Source organism: Polypterus senegalus, chromosome 3 (assembly GCF_016835505.1).
Source record: "Polypterus senegalus isolate Bchr_013 chromosome 3, ASM1683550v1, whole genome shotgun sequence".
NCBI classification, from domain to species: domain Eukaryota; kingdom Metazoa; phylum Chordata; class Cladistia; order Polypteriformes; family Polypteridae; genus Polypterus; species Polypterus senegalus.
The window spans coordinates 140,329,040-140,341,107 of NC_053156.1; the positions used below are offsets into that span (position 1 = coordinate 140,329,040).

Genomic DNA, 12,068 nt, shown 5'->3' on the forward strand with positions numbered 1-12,068 from the left:
AATGAAATTGCAAAAGGGAGATTGCATTTTCATTTTATTATTTTAATTTTCATTTCCTTATTTGCAGAAAACACCTCCCATAATGAAAATGTGCATATTGAATGTTAATTCATATTGAACAAAGTTAAAGTCTGATAAAACGGACAGTTACATTGAAAAGAATGGACTGTCATCTTAACATATCATGAAGGTAAATCATAAAGGCAATTTGCAAATTAAGCAGTAAACACAATGGATAGGAGCCGACACTACACGTTAATGATGTCTTATGGATAATTTAAGCGTGCATAGCACAATGCTCTACTGCTAGTCTAGTTGGAACCAAGGTCACATGACTACAGATGCTCCACTGCAGGACTGCATCATTTTCGAACACTGGGGCTGTAATCAGATTTCCTTGGGTACAAGGAGTGAGAAATGCCGAAATTTACTGAAGGATGTTGTCTCAGCAAAGAACTGAAAACATGACTCAATGAAAAGTTTATGAAAGGGTAGAAAGGTTTAAGCAGTAAAAACAAGCATCACTAACAAACCTTGATCTAGTCAACCATCAACATTGTGCACACAAATCCATATTGATGAGGCAAATGCCTTCATCAGAGATGTGTTGCTGCACATTTAGATATTGGCTATATCTAGATCTAGATCTGCACATGATATAGCGCATGTTGATTTGAGGTCCTGTAAAGCTTGTGCAAGATGGGCACCCGAACAGCCTACTGATCTGCACAAGCCAACATTCATAGGTGAATTTCAACAGGTTTCACTCTCTCTGCCTGAAGAAATAATTGTTTAACAATAGTGCCATCCTGCAGCAGGACACCCACATTCATTTGACCTTGGCTTCAGCCAGACTAATGGTGCTGCACTGTGCAATTTCAAGCTACCCATAAGCCATTGCAAACATGTTGCATTAAGTCAGCTCCTATATGTTGCGATTTCCATGTAATTTTCAAATTGCCTTTACTTTTCATTACCCTCATATGAAGCTTTGTTAAAAAGCAGAAATAAGAATCATTTTATATTAATTAGAAAACAGAATTTAGATTTTATATTTAATCTTTAAAAACATAACCAACCGTTTGCTTTAATAGTTCACGATTTCAGTTAGGTAATATGGGAAATCAGTCTGTCAGGGAGAGTTAAAGGTATTTTTAAAGTTATATTTTCCATTAGAACTGTAAATATGACACACACACACACACACACACACAATACTTTGTAATTCTCTCCCACTCTTCACAAAAAGGCACAAGATTTAATGGCATTATTCAATAAAAAATATATATATATATATATTACAAGATTGTTTTCATTTTCAATACAGATATTGGGGGTATTATTTACAAATAAACTGTACAGCTTAATTCCCCAAACAGCCTTAAAGAATAAGGTTGCAAAAAAGTGATCATAAAAATAAAACATATATACATATCTATAAATTAAATCTGGGGATACAGAAAACAATACAAATATGGAGAAACAGGGCACTGAAATATCAATTGTATGTACACTGGTAGCTTCTCACTGCTGCTGCATTTTTCTGGCTATGAAGTAACAGCATTTTTCAAAATGTAAAATACATATTTTGTACCACTTGCAAATTTATTGTTGCTTTAAACAGTCACATCAACACAAATGTCAATATAAAAATTGTTCAGTGAAATGTATAGATCCAGTTTTTGTGCTATTTAAGGCTAAAATTGATTTAAACTTTTATTATCAGAAAATATATATAAAATACGCGGATGATTTCAATTTTGTTTGAAGGACTGATATGAGGTAGATTTTTATTTTTCTTTTGTTTGACCAACCTTAATCTGGCAGGCTACCACATATTCTGAAGTTCTGTGTTTAAGACAGAACAGAAATGCCACCTCAGATCACACAGGATCGTGATCACTCGCTTGATCAAGTTGCTTTACTTTTGTTAAGCCCTCCAAATCTGATGAACACAAACAAACAAAACTTAAGAAAAGAACAATTGTTTTCAGCTTATATCTACAGTGGTTGGAGATCCAGTAGAGCATATGTTCTTTTTAATAACATGAAAAATAAATCCTAGTAAATGCAGCCCAGCTTAACAACCTAGTTTGTATTTTTCTGGCAGCAGCAGAATATGAATTACTGGTTTAAAAACCAAACATTCAGCACCAATGGCCTGCAGTGAGCCCATCTGATTAAATCTGTGAATCACTGTCTTTATAGGCCGCAAGAATGGGCATAAGTTGAGCATTGGATTGCTGTAAACATGACACCAACCTAGCCAAAGTTAGCCATTGTATGTTCCATAACATTTTTGTACACCTGACAGAACCTTCAGAACTAAAAAAGGAACCAAGTTGTGTGCAGGTGTTTCATGTTTTCATCTTTTTAGCCTTCTTGAACAATTTCATTAGTTGGTTGAATCTCTCACAGACCTAAAATGAAAAAAAAAAAAAATTATTGGCTGTACAATTTTATTCAATTACAGGTTTAAGTCAACATTCTGTAGTCAAAAGGAGCTTGCTCAGATGTAATACCTTTACAGTTTTCTTCACAAGAGACCACCCCCAGTGAGCTTTGCTTTCCCTACTCTGACTCCAACAGTAAGTAACAGTAACATTAAGTAACAGTATGCTGGACCCAGAAGTACTTTAGGTACCACAACATTGCATGGAAGCAGCACTTCTGGGTCATGCAGAACCCCTCAAAATAAGACCGTCTACTCTCAGAAGCTCTCTTTGGCAGCACCAACAGCATAGCTGCCTAATGAGACTACAACATCCAGAGTGCCCTGAGGGTGTGCACAGGGGATCCAGTAAGGGACACCACCATCTAGAACACTGGGAAGTATACAGCCCTGATATTCTGTCTTTCCCTGTCCTTCGACTTTACTGTCCCGCTCCACTATATGGAGGACGAGGCTGTTCTTCCGAAACCCCCACTTAAACAGTGATACAATGGGAAACAAACACACCTTTTCATCTCAGCCGCACTGCGGCTGTCCTAGTGTCTCACTGCCTTGTCTCTCTTCCCCCAGACATTCTCTGTTTTATTCTTTATGCTTTATTATGCTGTATTCGAATAAAGTTTCTGTTTCTTGAAAACCCTGAATAAACTTGTGACTTTGTGACCCAAGCGTGACAATGGGCCTTCAAGCCAGGCAAGGGTCCATCCATCTCATTCAGAAACCCAGTTCATCCCCGCCTTCCACTGCATTGTACATAAACTGTCAGCATTAGGAAGTGGAAATTAATAAATACTTATTCCAACTTCAAAGTAACATTTCTTGCCATTTAATTTATAAAAAAAAAAACACTAACCAGTGGGTCACAAATTTCAGCACAGTACCCCTCGTTCTTTTATTCACACCAAATATGCAGCCATTTATGTATGCCAAATTTTCAAGTTGTTTATGTATGTTACAATAAACTCAAAAAGACAAACAAAAGAAATAATGGTATTTCTACATACTCAATGGTGTCTTCTTATAAAGAAATCTTACATTTCCATGTTGTCTGCTCCCTGTCATTATCAAAATATGCAATTTCCGCAAGTATATACCAAGATGAGCAGAGTTTCACAGATGAGTGAATCTGCTTTTAGCCTAGATCACATCTACATCAACACACATACAGCGAAAGGCTCATTACCACTGGACTGCAGAGTTTCTCACCTCTCAAATGATGTATAGTTTTCTATATGTACTACATGTAATAGCTGTGTGTAAAAGGCAGGAAATAATTTTCCTGTATGGCAGCTCATTATTAGGTACTGTTATGCACAAAGCTCGAGTCAGATTCTGACCACAGTTTTGACTCTACTGAGAATGGCACATTTCCTGAAAGACTTGATGCTATGCTTGATTTGTAAGCATTGCTCATAGTAATTTTAGAGTTCAAGTGTCATAGGTTCAATTACAATACCGTTAGCTACATATTCTCCCAATATTAGTTTTTTGAGAACTGGTCTTTTAATTTGAACTTCGAGCACCTGCAATGTTTCTTAGTATACCTGTGAGTACTGTTAGGCTGTGAACCAAATCTACCTCCTAAACCGTTTGAATACCTATGTACCACACAGCTCTTGATGCTGCAAGCACATGAAGAAGAAAAAAAAAAATTGATTGCAAGAACCACCCATCAAGGTGATTGACAATTTAGTGCAATATTTTTTAATATTTTTTTTAAATTAATTTTTTAAATTTTATTTTTTTGGTGGGGTGAAGGAGGTTAAATTGAATGCAAACAAGATAAAAAAAAATTACACGTCACTGTTGATCCCTTCTGAGAGTGAAGAAATTATAAGAACAACATTTATTTTTATAGCATATTTTCATACAAATGGTGTAGCTCAAAGTGATTTACAAGATGAAGAAAGAAAAGCTTATAAAAAAAACAAAATTATTAGGCAATACTAGGTAACAAAGAATAAAGTAAAGTCTGATGACAAAGAGGACAGAAAAAAATGAAACGGACAAAAAGTAATAAAAACTCCAGATGGACTGGAGGAAAAAGCTACCTGCGACCCAAAAATGACTAAAACACGGGTTTTAGTGTTTGTATGGTGTGTATAAATAGCTTGGGGGGTGGGGGGAGGGGGTATTTCTAGGGCTATTTCCTACCCTGCCCTCCATAACTCAGAACAGGAGGAAGCTGGTATGAATATGTAAGTATACACTTAGTTTTCTCTAAAAGTAAAATGCAAGAAAAAAATCAACAAAAATAAAACAAAATAAAAAACACACTAAACCTTTGAGGGGCAACTGCAACAGAAGCAGTACAAAAATCCCAATCTACCATATAAAATGTAAGGTTTCGCAGAATCTAGTGGTAAACAGAAATTGCTTCAAAGACTGGCACGAAAAATTATTTTGAAGGTAAAGGTTTGGTTGAGTACATAATTATATGTGCCATGAGGACTGATCATTTGTGTTAGGTAGAATGCCTAGAGGGGGCTGGGTGGTCTCGTGGCCTGGAACCCCTGCAGATTGTTTTGTTTCTCCAGCTGTTTGGAGTTTTTTTTTTTCCTGTCCTCCCTGGCCATCAGACCTTACTTTATTCTATGCTAATTAGTATTGCCTAATTTTATCTTTTTATATGTTGTCTTTTTTCTTTATCCTGTAAAGCACTTTGAGCTACATCATTTGTATGAAAATATGCTGTATAAATAAATGTTGTTGTTGTACAAAGTTACAAATTCTTTACTTATTGCTTCAGCATGATATATAAAGTGTGGGTGTTAAAAATGTTTTTTTCCCTAAAATATACATAACTGCAACTGCAAAATGACATATTAAATTTGGATGAAAAAACTCACCCAACAATCAAATATACAACCTCTTAAATCCCATGTACTTACCTGAGATGGAGATTTATTTAACTTCATACCAAGAGACATAAATGTTTTTTGAGATGCTCCTTCTTTCTTGAGGTCTGTCAAAATGATTCGGTCATCTTCTCTGCAAAACAAAGAGAAATATGTAGATGTTTTGTTAGAATATTATCATGACACAAAACATGAGGCAACTCAGACTGCTCAACTTGACTTTAATGCAGAATCACATATCAGAAAAATCAATTCAACAGTAAAAGGCCTAGACCATGTTTTTAAACTTTAGATAATAAAAAATTATGACAAATATCATTCAGAAGCAAGATGAACAAACTTGTACAAATGATTAACAAGCAAATTAACCAAGGACTAGGGTAAACCTAAAATTAACTTCTAATCTTAAAGCTCCTGGATAAGTCTTCATTACACCACAATGGCTCAAACATCTACAATAAGAACGTTTGGTTCTCAAGTTTTAAAATATCTACTGTATATTTTTGTTATTTTAAACTGGAAAAATGGAAGTATAGTGGTTAGCCCTGTTGCATCACTACTTTAGAAATATGGCTTAGTTACTGTGTAGACTTTCTATGTTCTCTAATAGTTTGCCTATGGGCTCTCTCCAGAACCTCCAGTAGCCTCACACATGCCAAAAACATGCCTAGTAAATCATGCATGAATATATGGTTTTGTGCAGAAGTGTTCTGTGAGCTAGACTGATGCCCCAGCCAGAGTAGGATCGTGCCTTAACTCCAAAGCAGCTGGAAAAGGCATTGCAATTCTCCCAATACTGTAATAGAAAACAAATAAAGATTTACAAAATGAATGGATGAATCTGTTGTATGCTGTTTTCTGTACTTCATTGTTACCTCTTGTTTAAAGTATTAAATGACATTATGGGAAGCTTTTCCCAGTACATGGATGTGAAGTGCTGGTGTAAGGCTGGAAGCATCCCTGAACAGGATAAAAACACAGTGACACTTAAACACACATAGACACCAGACTTAACATGACACTAAATCACGAGACAACTGTGGACACTTTTCACTGCATGTATTTAGCATCCCCAAATGTAGTACTGCATTACAAAGGTTTTGTTTAATTAAGGTTTGGAATTAACTGCACATGTAACTTATGAACGAACGCTTTCAACTATAAATTCGTGTTCAAAGGATATGACATTGATAAGTCATGTCAAACATCACACTCACTACAGATAGAAAAAACAAAACTTGAGACCACCCTAGATTAAAAATATCAATGAAAAAGATGTTATAGTTTCAGACTATTAAATGATTTCCAAAAAGTCACAAAAGTATACCTTATGCAAGTTGGAATGTGGCGCGATGGTGTGTTAGGAGACAAGAAAGTGCAAGATCATGTTTACGCACTAGAATGACGCTCTGACTTTGTAAGGTAAATGTAATTTTGATTATGGTTAATGCAATGATACAAATAAGAACACCACCATATTAACCAAAACAAAAGCAGTCAATGTTGACCTACAAAATGTGGCCCTTGGCAAATTAAACGTTTTCTGCATACAAACATTCCTCTTGGGATTTCCAATTTTAGTAACACAGAAGTATCTTCTCACACTACAATTTTCTGCCCCTCAAGAGGCCTTAAGTTCTGAAGGAAATCTTTGAAGAGACAAAGCTCGATAAGATTCTAGTTTCAAATACTCTCGCTTCCTGTAGTCATGGTGGCGTTTCCAAATCCACATTCTTCTCTTTACAATAAACATTTTTAATTAACCAACACTGCCCTCACCAAAAATGAGGATCCTGCTGTGGCCTGATGACTTCCTTTAAGGTACTTGTTTGGGTCTGTGTTCATGGGTAGAGTTTAATTGATTAAAAACTGTGTAATATTTATTCTCATCTAATTACTAGAGGTCAATCACATAATCATAAATGCCTCTGGTTTCAAATTAAAAAACTTTTATATATCCTTATTTTTAGTGACGGGTTACTTTAACAGTAGTTCATAGTTAATGGTTGTTTGAGGTACTTTTGAGCTTATTCACATATTAAAAACCATTTGAGTTTGGTTTTGCAGTCCTGTGTATTTGCATTTTACATTTCTTCTTGACTTTAACCAAGGACTTGACATAACAAAAAATAAATAACAGCCTTCAGGGGTTTTCCCTAGTGCTTTCTACTAGATGATTATACCCCATGTGTTTATTCTGTCAGAAGGACAATATACTATATCTTAACACAGAAATGAGCAAAGTTAACAATAGTTTTTTTTTTTTTTTTTACCTGGTCCAGGCTACCAAAATCGCTCCTTTCTTCATGACAACATTCTTAGCAGACAAACTTTTTGGTGAAAGAGACAGGGAAGACTCCTTGTTTTTGTGGCTGGAAAGTTTAAATCTTTTAGGTGAACAAGAAGTTAGATTTTCCTCAGATTTTCTTTTCTTCCTTTCATCTTTACTAGTAAATCTTAATTTTCCCTTCGTTCTTTTAGCCTCAGGTTTACCTTCATCGTTTCTTTTCTTCTTGCTCTTTGACTGACCTTCATCATTTTGACTTGACAAAGCCATGCCTGGAGAATAGCTCTCACATACCAGATTGCTTCCAGTAACTTGCTGGATCGTTGAGCTGTCCGGTTCGGTTTTTGATACTGTCTGAGCTGGTGTGGAGTATAAATCGTCATTTAAATTTGGAGGATGTAACTCCTGATTACAAAGAGAGCTACTGTCAGGAAACAATGCCTTAGAAGTACTGTCATTGGCAACATCAAGACTTGTTTTATCACAGAGATCAGCTGCCCTATCTTTACTGGTGGGACTTTTGCAAGTGATCAGATCAGCATTGCATGCTTCGGAGTCAATCTGCTGGTTGGCCTCCTCACACTCTCCTGGTGTAGTTGATGTATGTCTAATTTTTACTATAAAGTGATCATTTGATTTTTCCATAACCACAGCTTGCATTGGTAAATTGGATCTAAAATGGAAGCCTGGAGATGTATCCTGCTTTGGCCAGTTAGTCCCAGAATCTGATTTACTGCTTGAGTTATCAGAGTCTAATGCCAAGTGTATATCTTGTTCAGTTGCATCTTCACCCTCAAGGAGGGCATCCTCACTATAGTGGGCACTTAAAACACTATCGGGGGCACGAGCTACTTCACCATTCTTGTGCTGCAAAAAACTTAGGTGACTGTCTGATTTAAGAGGTGAGGGGATGGTAAGGGAAACTGCTAGATCTTCTACCAAAACAGACTGTGATGCTACTTTTTCAGGAGGTAAACAACTTTCCCCTGATCTTTCATTACAAGGTATTTCCAACATGCAACTTTCATCAAATGCAGCAGGGTTTAAACACAAACCGATCTGGCTATTGAACACTGGGAATTTTTCAGGAGTTGTAGATGTCCAAGGAAGTCCAACTGAAGATTTAAATGGTGTAAAAGACTTGCCTGGGGTAAGCAGTCCTACCAACTTCTCTTCAACAGCACAGATTTTTCTAGGTGTTCCAATTGGCCAGTTGTGATTATCGCTCTGATCAAGAAAATCAGACCCTTGTAAAAGACATTTGAAGATTTCACCCATCTGTGAATCTGTGACTAGGTTGAAAGTTAAACTAGATGTCTGTTGCTCAGTTAAAAGTTCAAAGCTACAATCAGATTTTTCATTGGCAGAATTATTTGAAAAAGTCCTTGTGATATTTGTTTGATTTTCTACAGAAGACCAATCTTGACTACTTCCCTCTGTTGTTTTACTTGTATTAACTTGGGGCTGGTCTGTTTTTTCTTTAAAACATTTGTTTGCCTCTACTGGGTCCTTTTCAGAATCTGTTTCTTCAAGGATTCTAATATTCTTACCCTTTCCTAATCCAGTCCTCACAGTACTAATGCATGTTGACAGTTCTGGTTTAGCTGCCACCTTAATTACAGGGGGAACATTTTTTTGTGGAAATGTATCTTGCACCTCTTTTCTCTTACAAGAGTAATTCCCTTTGTTCCTTTTATACTTTTTTATTTTATCCTCAGAAGGTGTTCCAGTCTTAGCACTTTCACACATACTAGTTAGTGTCAATTCAAGTTCTCGGAAAAGGAAATTAAACTGATCCTCCACAAACATCCATAGCTTGCTCTTGAGATTTGGAGCCTGCTGTTCAAATATTCGATTTACAATGCCATTGTTAGATATCTTTCGCATAGTTGATGTGACAATTTTACAGAGTTTGGACTTTAAATTTTGCTGTAACTTTGTAAGTTTTGAACAGTTAAGGTTTGTGATAAACTCTGTGAACTCTGAGAGTGACATTTCAATGAAACTGTAGAATGTTTTGGCTGGAAAACTTTTGTGAAGTTTCATATATTTTTTACGAATTTGTTTTCGTATGAATTTTAGCATGTCCATGACCTCATGTATTGTGGAAGGATCAAATACAGGCAGAGATGTTAGAACTGTTCTAAACCGTCTTCTACTGGAAGGAGAACCTGATGTATTTGGAGAACTCGACTTTTTCCTATTCTGTGGGCTGCCTTTACTAGGAGGCTTTACCTTACCAGAAGGATTTTTATGCAAGACTCTGCGCTTTGGACTTTCAACCTTTTTCACAAGTGCTGCTAAATTTTGCTTTCTCCGGTTGGGTTTGACCACAGGTGGGGACTTCTCCTCTTCAGTGTCACTCACAATTTCTCCCTCTTCTATTTCCTCCTCTACTACAGATGACGAAGAACTGTCTTCTCCTGTTCTTTCAGCATGTTCACCACTGGGCTTCTGATTTTCCTTGTTCAGTTCCATAATTTTTGACTCTGAGGTTATAATGTTTGGGCTGCTGGATAACTCTTGAGAGAGAGGGGAAAAAAGACATAAAAATTCAAAATAATTAAACCATAAAACCCATTCTAGAGATTTTTTTTTCAATTTTCAAATTAAGTCTCTAATGAATACGTACCTTAGGTGGAATTAATAGATATTTTAATAGCACTGTATGGTACCTCTGTGTTTAAGAAATTGTTCTTGGAGCTTAGTTTAAAGGTTTTATGTAATATTAACTATTTTAACACAATCTACAGTGGTGTGAAAAACTATTTGCCCCCTTCATGATTTCTTATTCTTTTGCATGTTTGTCACACAAAATGTTTCTGATCATCAAACACATTTAACCATTAGTCAAATATAACACAAGTAAACACAAAATGCAGTTTTTAAATGATGGTTTTATTATTTAGGGAGAAAAAATCCAAACCTACATGGCCCTGTGTGAAAAAGTAATTGCCCCTTGTTAAAAATAACCTAACTGTGGTGTATCACACCTGAGTTCAATTCCGTAGCCACCCCCAGGCCTGATTACTGCCACACCTGTTTCAATCAAGAAATCGCTTAAATAGGAGCTGCCTGACACAGAGAAGTAGACCAAAAGCACCTCAAAAGCTAGACATCATGCCAAGATCCAAAGAAATTCAGGAACAAATGAGAACAGAAGTAATTGAGATCTATCAGTCTGGTAAAGGTTATAAAGCCATTTCTAAAGCTTTGGGACTCCAGCGAACCACAGTGAGAGCCATTATCCACAAATGGCAAAAACATGGAACAGTGGTGAACCTTCCCAGGAATGGCCGGCCGACCAAAATTACCCCAAGAGTGCAGAGACGACTCATCCGAGAGGTCACAAAAGACCCCAGGGCAACGTCTAAAGAACTGCAGGCCTCACTTGCCTCAATTAAGGTCAGTGTTCACGACTCCACCATAAGAAAGAGACTGGGCAAAAACGGCCTGCATGGCAGGTTTCAAGACGCAAACCACTGTTAAGCAAAAGAACATTAGGGCTCGTCTCAATTTTGCTAAGAAACATCTCAATGACTGCCAAGACTTTTGGGAAAATACCTTGTGGACTGATGAGACAAAAGTTGAACTTTTTGGAAAGCAAATGTCCCGTTACATCTGGCGTAAAAGGAACACAGCATTTCAGAAAAAGAACATCATACCAACAGTACAATATGGTGGTGGTAGTGTGATGGTCTGGGGTTGTTTTGCTGCTTCAGGACCTGGAAGGCTTGCTGTGATAGATGGAACCATGAATTCTACTGTCTACCAAAAAATCCTGAAGGAGAATGTCCAGCCACCTGTTCGTCAACTCAAGCTGAAGCGATCTTGGGTGCTGCAACAGGACAATGACCCAAAACACACCAGCAAATCCACCTCTGAATGGCTGAAGAAAAACAAAATGAAGACTTTGGAGTGGCCTAGTCAAAGTCCTGACCTGAATCCAATTGAGATGCTATGGCATGACCTTAAAAAGGCGGTTCATGCTAGAAAACCCTCAAATAAAGCTGAATTACAACAATTCTGCAAAGATGAGTGGGCCAAAATTCCTCCAGAGCGCTGTAAAAGACTCATTGCAAGTTATCGCAAACGCTTGATTGCAGTTATTGCTGCTAAGGGTGGCCCAACCAGTTATTAGGTTCAGGGGGCAATTACTTTTTCACACAGGGCCATATAGGTTTGGATTTTTTTTCTCCCTAAATAATAAAAACCATCATTTAAAAACTGCATTTTGTGTTTACTTGTGTTATATTTCACTAATGGTTAAATGTGTTTGATGATCAGAAACTTTGTGTGACAAACATGCAAAAGAATAAGAAATCAGGAAGGGGGCAAATAGTTTTTCACACCACTATATATTGATGACCAATATTAAAGAATCCATATAAACAATATTTTAACATTTAATCTCTCAGGACTTCAACCAATTTAAAAAGTAAAAAATAAGCCAATTATTAATTGAATTAAA

At 36.6% G+C, this 12,068-nt stretch overlaps 1 protein-coding gene across 2 annotated transcripts in view; it reads right to left on the minus strand.

Moving 5' to 3' along the window:
- Positions 1-1,238: 1,238 nt before the first annotated feature.
- casp8ap2 (caspase 8 associated protein 2) overlaps positions 1,239-12,068 on the minus strand; it is a 42,243-nt gene continuing 31,413 nt past the window's right edge. For both annotated transcript variants that reach the window (XM_039747982.1, XM_039747983.1), the window contains 3 exons: positions 7,584-10,119; positions 5,344-5,443; positions 1,239-2,420 (listed from right to left, as the gene is read on the minus strand). In XM_039747982.1, coding sequence (XP_039603916.1) covers positions 2,358-2,420; positions 5,344-5,443; positions 7,584-10,119 — 2,699 coding nt within the window. In that variant the 3' untranslated portion in view covers positions 1,239-2,357. The remainder of the gene's footprint in view (positions 2,421-5,343; positions 5,444-7,583; positions 10,120-12,068) is intronic.